Here is an 18,913-nt window from a genome sequence, read left to right on the forward strand (position 1 = left end):
AGTCTTCAATTAATTGCTATTTTAATTAAGAAAGAAGATTTGATTTGTTGTGGTACAATAATATAAACAGAAAATAAATAAAGTAAAAGAAAAGATTAAAGGTAAAGATACTTAGGGATTGACTTCACCACGATCCTCCTACTATAATCAACTATTTAACATTGGGATTTCAACAATTTATATACCATATGAATTAAACTCAATAACATTCATTTAATCAGTTTTAAAGAAGGATGTTTCATGAATTTCAATTAACTATAACTTATCTGTGGTTAGCAGGGACTATCCACCTACCTACTTCTAACTAATTTTGCAGTATAATCCATCTTTCCTAAGTATAGCCTATGAAAATATTCATGCACAAAAAACATTTGAACACCATTACATGATCTTCATTCTTATGTCCGGCAGGGCTCCGCCAGATATCGTCTAATAAGAATGGGTTGAGAACAATTTATAAAAAGTTATATCTAAGACAAGGTAATAACTATTCAGAAATTATTAATTCATTAAAACATCAATTGAGTTGGCTCAATTGCTCAAAATCATATAATTAAAGTATATAAATTATTAAATTCCCAAAGTAAAAACAATACAACCATAGTAATCGGATCGGGTTACATCAATGCCCTAAGAGAGGAATTAGCCACTCATGACGACACTAGATATCATCTATGTTGGTGTAGTCTTCATCGTCAAGGTCTTCACTTCTCTCTTGGGGACTTCCCTTCAAAACCCTAAAAGCCACCGCAACAGAGAGGAATGATAACTAAAAAGAGATGATTTTCTATAGCCTTCTCCTCTTCTTTTGTAGTGGAGAACAAGTCCCAATTCCCTTTGGATTGGTTTTACAACTTTTGATCACAATTAGGCTCTTAAGGAAATAAAGAAAGGTGAATATATATAAATCCTGCATGTATTTTTCAGTTCCAGGATGTTAAGGCTTGAGCTCTAGAGTCCCAGGCTCAAGTTTCACCTGCCAGCAACTTGTTCTAACTTTGTAACACAATTTTAACCCATTTAGAGCATGAATCTTGAGATGGCTATTAGAGACAAAAACGTCGGGTTTCGAGTTTTCTTTCCAGAACAGCTAAGTTTACTCAATTTAGAGTTTTGATTCAAAAGTTATGCCCAAAATACTGAAGTAGGTTCATAGTTTTCAGCCATACTCAAGCCCGAATTGGTGGTGTTTGAGCTTTCTGATTCGGGCTCCAGCCTTAAAGCTCAGTCTCGAGCTCTAGTAGAAAAATTATTCTAATACATCTCTTTATTGAGCTTTGGGGTTGTGGGCTCAAGCTTTGGGGTTATGGGTTCGAGCTCTAGGTGTTAGTGCTCGATCCCCGAGGCTTGGCACGAGGTCCTGGGAGCTTGGATCAACTTTTCAATTCTGAAGCATTGTGTGCTTAAGTTTTTAAGCAAAGGCTCGAGTACCCTATGGTTGGGCTTGAGCCTGAGGGTTAAGGCTCAATCTTTCTAGCCTTGGTGGAATTTATTGTTTTCTACTCGAGCCTTAAAACTGAGGCTCGAGCTTCTGAACTTAAACTCTTCTAAAATTCACCATTTTGATTCTTGGTTTGCTTCGGATGACCGTCAACGACGTGGTAAACTTCATTATCATTATTTTCATCATAAAAGCTCGGTTTGAACCGTTTCTTTGGAAAATCACCTAAAAACACGAAATAAACATAAATCAGTATAAAACAGGATAGATTTATCACTTTAAGTCCTAATATATGCATATTTAAGGGCTCAAATATGCAATATTCAGTGTTAATCAGCTGCCACCTTCTCTCTCCTCTTTTGGACTTTTTCCCTTTATTAAAAAGTGGTGATGCCTTAGTGTTTAACATCCGCCTTGACGAGACCTTTAATTCCAACCGATTGGAATCTTGTTTTGGCCATTTTTCGAGTTCGGGTTTGAAGCAAAGTTAGGATTTTTGTGTGACTCCCTTGGGGTTTAATGATCACCTTGTTGTCCGCGACAAAACCCCGAAGTTTCGTCGGATTTGGAGCGGTTTCATTTCGGTGGGAATTTGAGATTACATCTCAAAATAAGGTAGGGGATGTCATAGGTTTATATTGAGTTGTATTGATTGTTTTATAAGCATATATAACTTGTGAGCATGCCTTTGTTCAAGTTTTAGAATTTAATTTTATTATTTTCTATCTTTAAGATTTAATTCTCATGATGGTATACAACTTAGAATTAAATTATGGCATGCTAATAAATTAGGCCTTGGTATGTTTATCAACATATTTTAATTGGGAGCATTTGAATAAGAATTGCAACTTTTATTTAATATTTATCTTTTATGAAAGATTAATTCACATAGTTATAACAAGCATGAAATTAACTTGTACTGTGATATTAAAATAGGCCTTGGTATATTCTTTAACGTTTGTTATATTGTGGACATTTGGAGTTGTTTAAAATTCTAGAGAAAATTAATTAATTAGCTTAATTAATTTTATTTTAAGTGTTGTAGTCACTTAAATTGATATTTGGTATAATATATGTGAAGACCATGTTATGTCCTTTAACATATATTAATTTGAGTCTATTTAGAATTAATTTGAAATCTAAAGACTTTTCGTATTAAGTTGATAACCTCTTGAAACTTAGTATGTTTAATTACCTTATGAGCATATTACTAATTATGTAGAGTTAGTACTTATGGCCTCTTAAAATGGTAATTGGACTTAGCATGATATAGAATATCATTGACTTGCATAACTTATTTTAATATATCTTGTGTAGGTATATAGCTTGTTTAGAATATTACAATTGATTACCTTGAAAGTTTGTTACTAAATTGTAGCTTATTTAGTACTTGAGGCTTAGGATGGTAAATTAGTTCAATTGTTGTAAGATATTCTTGTTTTGTATATAATTGCATATTAGAGACTTGACATGTCATATGCTATTTAAACTTGAATTCTAGGACATGGTTGTGTGGATTCAACCTTGTACATGGAATGTGGTAACTTGCATTTGATTTTGTATAAGCTTTGAACTTATTGATTTTGGAAAGCTTGTGAGGATATAATTTATGTGATGGCTAGGGTTTGGCTCTAGCATGGAAACAAGAGTCCTCTAAGTCATAAGTGCGCACTAGGTGGTACCTTGTGAGTCGTAATTACCCAACAATACTTGTTTGGTCTGGCGACCACATGTCCTAGTCTTTCCACTATTTGTTTTTGCATTTAATTTCAAGTTGTTTATTATGGATTACTTATAGCTTGAGAATTGATGCTTGCTTTGGGTATTTGAATCCTATTTAGTATACTTGAACTTATATACTTACTTCACGTGTGTAGATTTCATTTAGTATACTTGTGCAATGTATACTTGTCTTATGCGTAATCCCATTTAGTTTATTATGCTTGTGTTGTGCACTTGATTTACCAGATTTCCATATTAAATGTATACTTGTGAAGATATTCTTAGACATGGCATAACTTGTTTTAATATGGTTTAGTATATTTGAAAATATATGCCTATTCGTCGTATAACATGTTTCAAGATTGTTTAGTATACTTGAGCATGTATACTTGTGTGTCATGTTTCATTTTAATTGTATGAGTAGCTTGAAATGATCCCTTAGTCCCACTTTTAACATAGACGTTAAGTGGCATGATCCCTTTGAATTGTTTCACGTTAATGTGAAAACCTTATAAAAAGTTAGGTCTATGCATACTCATTCCCAACTAGTAACATGTTTACTCACCCCAAAGTTATCGGGTTGTTTTCAGGTATGGATGCCTTGGTTTGGGATGCACAACATCCCTAGGTCATTTCTATGGATTGAAGTTCCTTTAAGTGTATTCATGTTCATATGCAAGTATTAGTATGTTTGATTTTTACTTTTAAAGTTATAATGCATAGATAGGCCAAAATGTCATTTTTTGCATTGGATTTGTAATGTGTGCCTAAGCACTCTTTTTGACACTTATTTCATGTATATGATATGTGACTAATGGCCAAACTTCATTTGAAATCTATTTATATCCATAAATGTTGAATTTTGCCTTTAATGAGAAAAGTATGTAAACTAGGGTTTTAATATGTCATTTTTATACCAGAGTGTGCATTGTGTATGAATTCTTCCTTTGGTATTCATTTACCATGTAGGAGGTGTGGCCAAGGGCCAAACACCATTTTGTTTTAGGTTTTGCATTTTTGTTTCATATATTGCATTTTTAGGCTAAAATAGGAAAATTCGAGCCTTCAAGGGTTCATTTTCAAATTGGGTGACGTAAAGTGCACGCGAGCACCTCCACTAGGAATCATTTAATATGCATGAAGTGTGGCCAAGGTCCAAATGGTCTTTTGATAGCATTAAAGTCCGGTTCTTGCATTGTTTGTCTTTAAAGGGCAAAATTTTCACACATGAGGTTTGATAAGTCATATTTTGCATCGATGGTATTCTTAAGCCGTGGATCATTATAGCTCATCCTAATAGGTAAGTTACATATGTGTGCATGATCGTTTACAGGCAAAACCCTTTCCTTGGTGATTTGAGCCTTCTATTGGCTTATTTTGCACTATTCATGCCAAAAACTATGCATAGGGGCATTTTGGGGTTTTCTCATAAAAAATAAAGTTTTCTTTTGGCATGGTTGGCTAGAAAATATGATTTTAGGTGGAGTTTCTTCTTTGTGTTTTTTTCAAAAAGGCCCAAAAAGTCCTCAAAATTGTATTTAAAGTCTAAAAATCTGTTATGCATGTCTACTGGACGAGCGCTCGTACATGGGGGACGAGCACTCGTAGTTAGGGCAGTGGACACTTCCCTGGGCATTCCTTTTTATGAGCACTCTTCGTCCTTGGATGAGCGCTCATCCGTCACTATGTTTGTGTGTGTGTGTGTGTGTCTTGGTTTAGCACTGCACCCCTGACTTCAAGTCATCGTATCTTCTTCGTTTTAACTCTGAATTGGTCTGTTCTTGAGTCTAAATTGATCGTGTCAAAATAAGATTTCCATTGGTACCAATTACAGTATCAGAATCCACTTGTAGTTCATGATATTCAAGTTTTAGTAAGGTAGTGTCGGGATTTGGTTCGAACCGGGATGGGGTTTCCCTTCCTTTAACTTCAAGACTTGATATCTTTGCCGTCTGGATTCCGAATCAAGTTATTCTTGAGTCTATCTTTGTTAATTTTTTGTTTTCTTTCTAATGGTGTGCACGGTGGCACCCATTTCGATTTGGAATGACCATTTTGCCCTTGGTCCATTCCTTGGAGGGTTTTAAAACCCTAACTCCAATCTTGCTTCTGCTGAGTCACGGGACTCCTTAGAAGGCCATTCTTGTGTCTTAGGGATTAAGTACATCTCTATAGACTTGTTTATGTTTAGCTTCCATAATTTGGATCCATTTTGGGTCATCACAAGACACGCTGGGTTTGTAAAATCCAGGGTCGTCACAGGTGGTATCAGAGCTCCTAGGTTCGAAAACCTTAGGACGACAGATTTTGGGTGCATAATATGCTTGTGTTGCCATGCTTTATGTTTTTAGTTGTTTCTTGATAACATGTTTTGGTTTGATAACATGTTAAGTGTTTATGTAGACGTATATTTAGAAGTTTACTTTAACTGCTTCAGCATATTGTATGTGCTTGTCTGCCTAAGTACATTGTATATGCCTATTTTCCTTAGCGTATTGTATGTGCTTGTTTGCCTTAGCATACCGTATATGCTTGTCGGCTTTTGTACGTTGTATATGCTTGACTGTCGTAGCTTATTATTTAGCACTTGTTTGCTTAGCATGTTAGATATGCTTGTCTGCTTTAGCGTGTTATATGAGTTTATTCATCTTAGCATGATTGTATGATGTATACATTTACATGCCTTATGTGATTCTTTACTACTTGTTGAGTATGTAGTCCATTCCTTTGTTATGTGTTAACTATTTATTTTTATGTCTTGTTTTGGCATTACAGGTTGTCCCAGTCTGTTGGTTGAGACTGATGCTAGGGCAGTATGTCTTACAGTCCGTTGTGTCCTTTGGGTACATTCTTGTTTTGCGGAGTTTCCTCCTTGGGTAGGAGAAACTCATTGTGTAAGGACCCATGTCGGGAAACCTTCTTGTCTGTTTTGTTGGTTTGGGTGTTTCGAGACTTTAGTCTATGGTTGATACGAGTAAGACTCATATGAGCGTAGAGTCACAGTCTTTGTCTAGTGGAATGAGACGTGGGCCAGGGAGGCACCGTTTCATTTCCTTCTTCCTTCGTGGCTTCACTATGTGGTCGGGGAGTGTCCAGGGTATAAGTATCATCTCTTGGGGTTTCGTGGTGACCTTGATGTGGTGACGTCATTGTGGTCTTATTTATAATGTTATGGGATAATAGGTCAAATTGACTCGAGTCTTTCCATCGGGATTAGGAGTGTTATTTTCGTGAGCCTCAATGGCGAGGTCCTCACATTTCTTTTTCTTAGAGTGATGGTTAGGGATTTGATAGGTGCGTTGACTTAGGATTCTTCATGTCTTACCTTGGACAGCCCATACGAGCTAAGGTTGGGGTATGAGTGGTTTCGTATAGTTAATTATATTAGTGCAATTAATTGTTTTCCCTTGTCATTGGAGACTTAGGGTTGTGTTTAGGGTTCCGATAGGATCCTGTAGAGTTCTCATCGAAGTCGTCAGTGTCATGAATTGAATTCTCTTATTGGTGTCTTGTAATGGCTAGTGTTGGAACTATTCATTACATCGTTGATTTGTTTTGAGTGGCGTTAGTGTTCCACCTTGGGTATGAGTCAGTTTTGGGAACGACTTGTAGGCTTTTTGTTTCGAGAACCTTATTATTAATTCTAGGAGATGATTCATTTCCTCGCGGTGAGGGATTGGACTCATCCGAGTTTTTAGGATTCACTTTCGATGAGTTTGTCCTTTTGAGAGGCATTTCATCCCTTTTTGCTTATGATTTTGTGGGATTGTTATTTGCATAGTCATTCCTATATGTTTATATGTTTTGTTGTTTTAAGCATGCCTTAGAAATATGTTAGGGGATGTAACTATTTGGTAGTTATCGGATGATATAGATGATGTGTTTTTCATTTACTATATCTACTTGTCATGCTAGCGCCATAGGTGATTTGCAGCGTGTCTCTGATGTTTAATCCCTATGTGATAGGTAGCATATTTGATTGCCTTCATACACTATGTGTTTAGTTGTATGGTGTGTAGATTTTCATTTACATTTAGAATACTTGTGCCTAGTATGTTTGTGCATTGTTTACTTCATTTCGTTTTGGTATAGTATACTGATCCCGTATACTTGTATACCTTGGATTTGGTACTGCTTAGTATACTTGTGGATGTATACTTGTGCATATATATGTTGCGTTCTGTTTCGATATTGCTTAATATACTTGTGTATACTTGTATATATATGTGTGTCTATGTTCTGTGACTAATTACCTTAATTAGTTCATTTCGTTTATCATTTTAGTACTGCATTTGAGATTGTCAGTTTTTTCTAGAATTGATGATTTAGGGCCTTAAGTGTAACGGTGCCTATGACATTGTTGTTAGAGTTTTGGATTGGCTAGAATGGGCCGGCTGGACATTTTGGACCATATCGTAACTCTCACAGAATGCCTGGTTCCCATAGTGCTTTTAGTAATGATCATTTTACATTGATGCCATTTATATAAATTGATTTCACAGGTAAGCTTGTTGGGGGCAGATGACGAATTAGGGCTTTATACTGTCATGCTACCAAACAGGTTATGTGTGGGCGAGTGCTAGTTGTCGTCGATGCTACCTTGCATTATCTAGCTAATAATGTGAGTGTGGGCGGGCACTTGATGTTGTCAATGCTACCGCACCATGGGTACGCTGTAGGCGAGTTCTTATCACTATTCGTGCTGCCATGTTACTTCTAGTAGTGTTCCTTTTTTCGAAATCTTGTTGCCTTGGTCTTCTTTGGGTAGTTGACATTGGGTTAGTATGTTAATTCATGGAGAGGTGTCTCACGATTCATGGTTTCATGTCTTTTCATTGATCTTGAGACCTTTGGAGTTGTCCTTGGGTACTTTACGATCTGTTCCTTGGTGTGATCATGTGTTCGGTCTTTGTTCAGTTCTTTTGGGAATGTTCTTGATTTCAGAAACCAAATCTCTTTAAGGAGGGTAAGTTATAATGACTCGGTTATTTTCCTTCTTTTCTTTTTTTCTCCATTTTTACAGATTATTTTTTTTCATTGAAATTCCTTTCGTGTAACCTCATTTTTCATGCTTAGATTTAGTTTTTGACTTCACGTACTTTCATTCTAGTTGGTTTCCTTGAAATGCCTAACTTTACTTTTGGAGAAAAGCTCGCCGGTTGTTTCTTTTTCCCGTAGGGGCGTGGATGAAGAGATTCTTTAGAAACATTTTTATTTCTTGGGGTGTTTTTCATAAATATCTTTTGAAGATATTTTGATTTAGGGGTTTCTAAGAAAATATCTTTTGAAAGATATTTTCATTTGGGGTCACTTGTGCTGTTATCCTTTTGTGTAGGGGCCTTTGTGCAATTAATGAAAGTTAATTGCTAAATGTCTCCTTGAGTCTTGTACTCTTAGAATTGTCTTGCGGTTGAACCCTACCGTTTTCGGGTTTTTAGCCCCGGTTAGTGCCAAATTTGTTTAGGGCATATCTCTCTGCTCGGGACTTGGTTTTTGATACTGTTTCTTTCGTTGATCATTTTTTCTCATTTCGTTTCTTTTTGATTCACGGAGCTTTGCCGTTGGAGTGCGTCGGCTCAAATTTCACTTTTTAAGACCTAGCGGGGCCCGTTCGGGGCACTTTTTGAGTTTTTCTATAAATAGGGGTCTGTAAAATAAAAAATCAGATATTTTCATCTCTTTCACCTCTTTTGGTCGGCCAAAGGTTCTCCTATGGTTGCCACCTTCTCTCTCCTCTTCTAGACTTCTTCCCTTTATTAAAAAGTGGTGATGTCGTAGTGTTTAACGTCCGCCTTGACGAGACCTTCGATTCTAACTGATTGGAATCCCTTTTTGACTATTTTTTCAGTTCGGGTTTGAAGCCAAGTTTGGATTTTGGTGTGACTCCCCTGGGGTTTAATGATTACCTTGTTGTCCCCGACAAAACCCCGAAGTTTCATTAGATTCGGAGTAGTTTCATTTCGGTGGGAAGTTGAGGTTACATCTCAAAGTGAGGTAGGGGATGTCATAGGTTTATATTTGAGTTGTATTGATTGTTTTATAAGCATATATAGCTTGTGAGCATGCCTTTGTTTAAGTTTTAGAATTTAATTTAATTATTTTCTATGTTTAAGATTCAATTCTCATAATAGTATACAACTTAGAATCAAATCGTAGCATGCCAGTAAATTAGGCCTTGGTATGTTTATCAACATACATTAAATTGGGAGCATTTGAATAAGAATTACAACTTTTATTTAATATTTATCTTTTATGAAAGATTAATTTACATAGTTGTAATAAGTATGAAATCAACTTGTAATGTGATATTAAAATGGGACTTGGTATGCTCTTTAACCTATGTTATATTGTGGACATTTGGAATTGTTTAAAAATTTAGAGAAAATTAATTAATTAGCTTAATTAATTTTATTTAAGTGTTGTAGTCACTTAAATTGATATTGGGTATAATATATGTGAAAACCGTGCTATGTCCTTTAACATATATTAATTTGAGTCTATTTAGAATTAATTTGAAATATAGAGACTTTTCGTGTTAGGTTGATAACCTCTTGAAACTTAGTATGTTTAATTACCTTATAAGTATATTACTAATGAAATGCAAAAGTAGTACTTGTGGCCTCTTAAAATGGTAATTGGACTTAGCATGATATAGAATATTATTGACTTGCATAACTTGTTTAAATATATCTTGTGTAGGTATAATTTGTTTAGAATATTACAATTGATTACCTTGAAAGCTTGTTACTAAATTATAGCTTATTTAATACTTGTGGCTTAAGATGGTAAATTGGTTAAATTGTTGTAAGATATTCTTGTTTTGTATATAATTGTATATTGGAGACTTGACATGTCATATGTTATTTAAACTTGAATTCTAGGACATAGTTGTGTGGATTCAACCTTACTTGTGCATGGAATGTAGTAACTTGTATTTGATTTTGTTTAAGTTTTGAACTTATTACTTTTGTAAAGCTTTTAAGGACATAATTTATATGATGGCTAGGGTTTGGCTCTAGTACGGAAACAAAAGTCTTCTAAGTCATAAGTGCGCACTAGGTAGTACCTTGTAGGTCGTAATTACCCGAAAATACTTGCTTAGTCTAGTGACCGCATGTCCTAGTCTTTCCACTATTTGTTTTTGCATTTAATTTCAAGTTATTAATCATGGATTACTTGTAGCTTAAGAATTAATACTTGCTTTGGGTATTTAAATTCTATTTATTATACTTGAACTTGTATACTTACTTCACGTGTGTAGATTTCATTTAGTATACTTGTGTCGTGTAAGCTTGTCTTATGCACAATCTCATTTACTTTAGCATACTTGTGTTGTGTACTTGATTTACGAGATTTTCATATTAAATGTATACTTGTGAAGATATGCTTAGACATGGCATAACTTGTTTTAATATGGTTTAGTATACTTAAAAATATATGCCTATTCGTCGCATAATATTTTTCAACATTGTTTAGTATACTTGAGCATGTATACTTGTGTGCCATAGTTCATTTCAATTGCATATGTAGCTTGATATGATCCTTTAGTCCCACTTTTAATATAAACGTTATATAGTATGATCCCTTTGAATTGTTTCACGTTAATGTGAAAAACCTTGTAAAAAGTTAGGTCGATGTATGCTCATTCCCTACTAGTAACTTTTTTACTCACCCCAAAGTTATCGAGTTGTTTTTAGGTACGGATACCTTGGTTTGGGATACACAACATCCCTAGGTCGTTTCAATAGATTGAAGTTTTTTTAAGTGTATTCATGTTCATATACAAGTGTTTGCATTTTTTATTTTTACTTTTAAAGTTATAATGCATAGATAGGCCAAAATATTATTTTTTGCCTTGGACTTGTAATGTGTGTCTAAGCACACTAGTTAACACTTATTTCATGTATATTATATGTGGATATTGGCCAAATTTCATTTGAAATTCATGTATATCCATAAATGTTGAATTTTTGTCTTTAATGAGAAAAATATGAAAACTAAGGTTTTAATATGTCATTTTTGTACCGGAGTGTGCATTGTGAATGAAATTCATTCTTTGGCATTCATTTACCATGTATGAAAATCCGAACCTTTAAAGGTTCATTTTCAAATCGGGTGGCTTAAAGTGTGCACGAGCACCTCCACTAGGACTCATTTAATGTGCATGAAGTGTGGCTAACGGCCAAACGGTCTTTTGATAGCATTAAAATCCGATTCTTGCATTGTTTGTCTTTAAAGGGCAAATTTTCCGCATATGAGGTTTGATAAGTCATATTTTGCATCGGCGATATTTTTAAGCCATGGATCATTGTAGCACATCCTTATAGGTAAGTTATGTCTGTGTGCATGATCGTTTCTGGGCAAAACCCTTTCCTTGGTGATTTGAGCCTTTTATGGGCTCATCTTGCACTATTCATGCCAAAACTATGCATAGGGCTTTTTGGGGTTTTCATATGAAAAATAAAGTTTTCTTTTAGCATGGTTTGCTAGAAAGCATGATTTTGGGATGGGTTTTTTCTTTGTGTTTTTTTCAAAAAGGCCCAAAAAGTCCTCAAAATTGCATTTAAAGTCCAAAATCTGCTATGCTTGTCTGTTGGACGAGCTCTCATCCATGGGGGACGAGCGCTCGTAGTTAAGGCAGTGGGCACTGCCCTGGGTATGCCCATTTATGAGCGCTCGTTGCCCTTGGATGAGCGCTCGTCCGTCTGTGTGTGTGTGTGTGTGTGTGTCTTGGTTCAGCACTGTACCTCCGACTTCGAGTCGTCGTATCTTCTTCGTTTTAACTCCGAATTGGTCTGTTCTTGAATCTAAATTGACCATGTCAAAATAAGATTTCCAATGGTACCAATTACAGTATCAAAATCCATTTGTAGTTCAATATATTCAAGTTTTAGTAAGGTAGTGTCGGGATTTGGTTCGAACCAGCTGGATGGGGTTTCTCTTCGTTCGACTTCAAGACTTGATATATTTGCCATCTGGACTTCGAATCTAGTGATTCTTGAGTCTATCTTTGTTAAATTTTCGTTATCTTTCTAATAGTGTGCACGGTGGCACCCATTTCGGTTTAGAATGACCATTTTGCCCTTGATCCATTTCTTGGAGGGTTTTGAAACCCTAACTTCGGTCTTACTTTCGTTGAGTCCCGGGACTCCTCAGAAGGCCATTCTTGTGTCTTAGGGACGAAGTACATCTCTATAGATTTGTTCATGTTTAGCTTCCGCATTTTGGATCTGTTTCGAATTATCACAGGACACACTGAGTTTGTAAAATCTAGGGTCGTCACATTAACGGCTGCATGGTTTACCTGTGACATCTCGAGAAAATTAAAATAAAAGAATAATAATAATAATAATAATAATTGCAGCACGTACCATTTTCTACTATTAATTTGTCTGACAAAGTTGATTACTTTTCTGTGTGTTGTGTCACGACCAAAACTAATAATTTTTCCTTAAATACACTGCTAAAGTTCGCCTAACTTTTAGGTTGGGTGGTTCAAGTAAGCTTTGCCCAAAGTCCCAGTCCAACCATCAAAACCACATTTCATATGGAGTATTATACTACTAATAATTCAAATAAAATAAGTTTAGTTTCCTTCAATTTTATTCAATCAAATCCAAATACAAGGCATCTGTCCTTATGTACAGCAACAAAGCACCACAAACTATATGACTAGTATCACTTTCCTATACAACATGCAAGAACTTGCCGACAGTGAACATTTTGGCCTCTGTCACACTAGTTATGACCTTGTACCCTGGCCACCTCACCCTACCACCAGTTCCGGCACCATCTCCGGTGTTCATGTACTCGCCGTAAAACAGTGTCCTCAAAGCAAAACTCCCACTCCATGGAAGCCAACCGGCCCGATCAATCGACCCGTCTAGAGAACACTTCATGAACACTGTCCTCGAGTACTCCTTCCATGGCCGTCCCAGATAGGTTTTAAAGGAGCTCAGGACCGGTCTCAAGTCCGTGGACGCGGTCACACGTGAATTATGAATCACAATTCCGGTGTTCTCATTGGGATCGGACCGTCCTTGAGCAGTGATGGTGTTTATCTGATGGCTCATCGGCTTTCTCACGTATATGTTGCAGTTCTGAAGAACTGTAACCGCGTCCCCAAATATGAAGTCTATGGTGCCATAGATGTCACAGTTTCTATAGAATTGGCGTTGAGAGTGGACGTATAAGGTGTCTTGGTAGCCTTTGAAACTGCAGCTGTAGAAAACTGACAAATCAGAGCCGGAACGGAGTGCCACCGCTTGGTGTTTCTGAGGTCCGGCCGTGTTCTCAAATGTCATTTCACGAGCAATGAAACCATCACCGGAAACCGCTGAGGAGAGAGTCAAAGAAGTTTGTATGATCAATTCATCATGAGATATAGTTTTTTTGTTTTATGTAAGATTTTTCTTATCTTAGGTAAGAAATTTTGTTTTATTTGTTGTTCACGTTTGGTACACAAGTATGTGTATTAATGTAGATATATGTATAAACTACTATTATATGAGTTGTATGTCTTATGATAACTAGCTTGAAAATTGACTAGATCATGTGAATGTTGCAAGCTTTATTGTTGGGCTGTCTCATTTAAAGAGACCGGGATACAACAAATCAATTTGATTATCTAATGTGACACTACAACTGTTTGATTATTTAATGTGACACTACAACTGTTTGATTATCTAATGTGACACTACAACTGTTTGATAAATTTGATTATCTAAATGTGACACTACAACTGTTTGATAAATCAGTTTGTAATCAGTTTGTTTGTGTGCGAGATATATATCCATTAGCACAGATGGCAATGATTTTTAATGTTATTTGAGGAGGTGGTTTCATGGACTGTCGTTCCATCCCTAAAGCATTACATAATAATATGAAGTTTGTAAATTTTGTCTATTTCTTGAGGTTCTCTATTTCTCAATAATAAATTTTGGGCACAAGAAGCACATAAGAATAATAATAATAAATACTCACCAAAAGTTGCTGATTTGAAAGTGGTGGAGCCGTCCTGAACGTTCTTGCTGCCGGTAACAATGGTGGCATCGATCCCATCTCCAATAAACATCAAATTTTTCATCGACCCCTTAATTTCGACATTCTCTTTGTAAACACCTTTTTTCACATATATAACAAATCGCTTAGTCCCACTCCTCAGCTTCACTGAAGCTGCCACTGCCTCAGAAATGGTCTTGTAATTACCGGAACCATCCTTTGCCACCACAATATCAGCTCGTGATTCTGGCACCCCGGACAACTCAAGCAGCTTCCAATCAGCAGTTGAAACCCATTCTGGAAAGCCATCATGGGCTAGTAATCGGCGGCTCTTAGTCTGTTTCTTAGACAATAATGAAGATGATGATAAAGTTGCAGCCTTGTTTATAGCAAGTGAATTGCTAAGCAACTTTGAGAAGTCACTTAACATCAATGGGAAGGCTTCTAAGAGAGAAGATAGATTAAAATCGATAAATCCATTTTGACATGTTTGATGATTGGTGATTGCTGCACTTAACCATGTCTGTGCATCAACAATGCCCAATGAATGGTTAGAACCGATTGAGCGATTGAGTTGGCTAATTGTGTCGTCATAAAGCTCTAAACAATCAGCCCAAGCCGCCTTGGCTCGCTCATTGAATGAGCTCAAGTCCATGGTGGACACGAGGCTGTGGGCTTGCTCAGATTGAGCCATGGTGATTCTAAGGGCAGATTCGCGGTACACGAATAGGGTTTCATCTAGGTTTGCCTGAGGTTGAATAGTACTACTAACAAAAGAATTGCATGTTTGAGGGTATGGTGTTTGGCTGCATGATGTTATTGTGTCACCATGCACCACATTAGGAAATAAAAGTAGAGCATGGACACTTAAAAAGGCTGAGAGCACGAGAAGTATATGTTTATCCATGCATACCATAATTAAGTTTGCTAGCTATAAGATCGATGATTCAATGATTTAAAGATTGCTAGGGAGGGGCTTCTTATATAGGCAACTAGGCCCGCTACTTTTTAGTTTTGTATAATGTAAACATGTGGATATTTCATGAATGGTTTTAGGTAATTGAAAATGTCATGCGCTATGAATGTGATGCATACGTGAAAGAAGAATTTTATGGGGTTTTTTTAATAGCAATTGCGGTTACTTGAAGCGGCAAAGCTACACCAATGAATTATAAATTCATTTCAAGTAAAACTTATATTTATATTTATATATATATTTTCGATAACTGGGGTATTAGATTTTGTCCCGACTAATTCACGAATTTGTACAAAAATCTTCCTCACACGAATCGGATAAAGTTCAGACTATAACTGTAGGATGCCTCCTATATAACATAATGAACTTTTTGCAATGAGGAGGAATCGATCTTGAAACCTGATACTTTATTAAATATGGGCCAAGCCTTTTCGAATTAGACCAATCCCTCGAGATTAACAAAGTATAAAAATATAAAATTTTTATTTTTTTTATGTATTTTAAATTCGGAATGGACACATGCTTTATTATTATGTCACATATAAGGTGATATATCCTGCTCACCGGGCACGGGTAGGCAAGTATTGGTCTATAATTTGTAAAAGACCAATAAGTCACTAGTCCTGCAATAACAACCGACATGCAAATTTGGCTATGGAATTCAATGCGCATATGGTTGAATATTAAGCTATTGTACATAAAAATATAAAAAAAACAAAATATGAATGTGGTAGGAACTTGGAAAGGAGAATTTGAAGGCAAAATAGAATTTGAGAATTATGATTTATGATTTAGGTAGAAAATGATGATAATTTCTTGATCATCCTTAAATTTTGAAGGAATAATTTTAAATTCCAAATATATAGTACCGGAAAATTTCACTAAGCACATGTGATTTATAAACTTTTTGCAGAATTCATTCATGAACTATAAAACCCAACAATTAAACCCTCAAACTATCAAAATGTATATATAGACATTAAAATTTTAGTAGGCTTTGGTTTTGACAAATTGACCCATCAAATATGAGTCTAATGTTTAATTAAGTTACAAGTTTGGTCCACTTAAATTATTTAATTAGCCCAACGCAGATGATTAAATGAAAAGATAATTATTTCAAATAAAATATATTTGAAATAATTATTTTTAAAGATAATTATCATAATATATCTGGCCCGACCAAGTTATGATTCCATCCCTATCAAGAGATGACACATGTCATCATCCTATTACTCTAAGAAGCCTATAAATAGAGGCCTGGGGAAGGAGGAAGGTACACAAATTCAGAATCCATAAATCCAAAAGGTACAGAAATTTAGAGACTTAGAAATCCAAAAGGTATAAAAATTCAGAATTCAGAAACCCAGAATTCCAGAAAGAAATACAGAAACTTTACCAATTTTCATCCCCAACATCCAAACTCAAAAACGAAGAACACCAAGCACATCAAATCGTGCCGTTTCTTCATCAAATTTCACGGCGATCAACAATAAGCACATCAAATCGTGCCGTTCTTCATCCAAATTTTATAGTGATTCATGATCAAGCTCGTGCAGCCCTTAGATCCAACCAATAAAAAGGAGATTGAATCAGAGGACCTTATTCTTTGTAAAGAATATTATTGAGGATTGTACTCTAATTTTTCCAAATTAATAAAATATTATTTTTGCTCCATATTTTGGTCTTTTATTTACAGACTACAAAATTTGTGTGTATAGATTTCTGGCATGCCCGGTGGGACATCCTTTGCCTCTCATCTCTTTCACCTACCATCAAGTTTCTTCTCTATCAGATTCTATGACTCCCCCTAAGACTCAGACAGACAAGAAAGCCCCAAAGAACATCACTGCTACAAAGGTCAACACCAAAACCACCATGACAAGTGGCACGTAGGCCAAAAACGCATCAAGTGATGGAAGTACCTCGGGTGGGCCTGTAACACAGAGCAAATCCCAGGCAATCATGTTATTCAAATGTCAGCAAGACTTGGTGCAAGCTAATCCTGCAAAGCCGGTGAACGTGAAAACTCAACATGTTAAGATCCTTGACATTGTTCGAGAGGAGGTTCTGCTACTAGATTCACTTCATTCCGTCTGATATGCTCACTCTAGTGTCAGTTCACCCCCAGAGTCACCACGTCAGACTTTGGAGCAATCAATCACTTCAAAGAACATTGATTCTCAAGGCCTATCATACTCAGATGTGGTCGCTGCTATGATAACTGGATCTGCCACAATGGAGGAACAACTAGCAACTATGTCATGTACCATTGAGAACCTCATAAAGACTGTTGAAGAAAAGGACTTACAAATCACTACACTGATGAAAAAATTGGAAGTTTAGACCTTTAGTTAATCACCAGTACTATCTGCAAATCCTATAGCTTCCACAGCAGTGCATTTTGGGGATCCTACATTTTTCACAGTAGTGCCATCTGGGAATCTTACAACTTCCATATTTCCACCTTCTGGGAATCCTACATCTTCCACAGCAATACCGTCTGGGAATCCTAATTCTACGGCACAAGGAACTCGCATGGAGGACCCAGACAAATGCTAGTGATAGAACAAACGGCTGGTCAAACCAATCATACTTCTTCAGTCTCTTTATTATCTGTCGAACAATTGCAAGATATGATAACAAGTATAATCCGAGCCCAATACGGAGGCATCTCACAGAGCAGTCTCATGTACTCAAAGCCCTATATAAAAAGAATTGATATTATGAGGATACATGTAGGATACCAACCTCCGAAGATTCAACAATTTAATGAAAAAGCAACCCCAAGCAACACATTGCCCATTTTGTCGAGACTTGCAATAATGCCAGAACTGATGGGGACTTACTAGTTAAACAGTTTGTCCACTCCCTTAAAGAAATTGTGTTTGAGTGGTACACCGACCTAAAGTCAGAATCAATTGATAGTTAGGACCAAATGGAATGAGAATTCTTGAACAGGTTCTATGGCACTCGCCATACTATTAGTATGATAGAATTGACTAACACGAAGCAATGAAAGGATGAGCTTGTAATTGACTACATTAATCGGTGGTGAGCACTCAGTCTTGACTACAAGGACCGATTATCAGAAATCTCTACTGTAGAGATGTGTATGCAGGGAATGCATGGCATAAAACCTCGCACATTCAAAGAATTGGCTACGCGTGCCCATGACTTGGAGATCAGTATAAAATCCCATGACAACAAAGGTCCGGTGGCTATAGAACCATGCAAGGATAAGAAGGACTTGAAGAAGAGTGACAAGTCGTCAAAGAATGCTGCTAAAGAATCCATGACTATCTCAACTACCCCAGTCAAGATATCTGTCAAAGATAACAAAAAAGATCATAAAAAGTCTCGCCAGTTTCAAAAGTGGAAAAGACAACGTCCTACGTTAAAGGAATTAGAGAAGAAGGAATACCCATTCCCCGATTCCGATGTTCCTGGCATATTGGAAAGCTTACTCAAAAGTAAAATTATAGAACTCCCTAAATGCAAACGCCCTCAAGAGATGGGACGTGTTAACGATTAAAAATACTACAAATATCATCATATTGTCAGTCATCCAATTAAGAAGTATTTTATCTTCAAGGAGGTGGTGATGAATGGTGTTGCCGTAGCACCAACGTCTAAAAGATATGTAAAATAGTATGGCGAAGTTTTAAATTTATTAGTGCCACTACTACCACTAACTAAAAATATAGCTAGGGTGAGTAAGGATCGTCCCATGGGATTGCGGGTGCACTAGCAATGGAAACAATGTATAGGGTTAG

General features: G+C 36.2%; 1 protein-coding gene across 1 annotated transcript; it reads right to left on the reverse strand.

Annotated features, from left to right (window-relative positions):
* Nucleotides 1-12,764: 12,764 nt before the first annotated feature.
* Nucleotides 12,765-15,100, reverse strand: LOC132295317 (pectinesterase-like). Its single transcript, XM_059793532.1, has 2 exons — nt 14,147-15,100; nt 12,765-13,499 (listed from the first exon to the last, which is right to left on the reverse strand). The coding sequence occupies exons 1-2, from the start codon at nt 15,078-15,080 to the stop codon at nt 12,850-12,852; spliced, it is 1,584 nt and encodes a 527-aa protein (XP_059649515.1). The 5' UTR covers nt 15,081-15,100; the 3' UTR covers nt 12,765-12,849.
* Nucleotides 15,101-18,913: the final 3,813 nt, after the last annotated feature.

This window comes from Cornus florida, unplaced genomic scaffold (assembly GCF_030987335.1).
Source record: "Cornus florida cultivar Cherokee Brave unplaced genomic scaffold, ASM3098733v1 CherokeeBrave_3.0.0_Hap2_Chr02, whole genome shotgun sequence".
Classification (NCBI taxonomy): Eukaryota; Viridiplantae; Streptophyta; class Magnoliopsida; order Cornales; family Cornaceae; genus Cornus; species Cornus florida.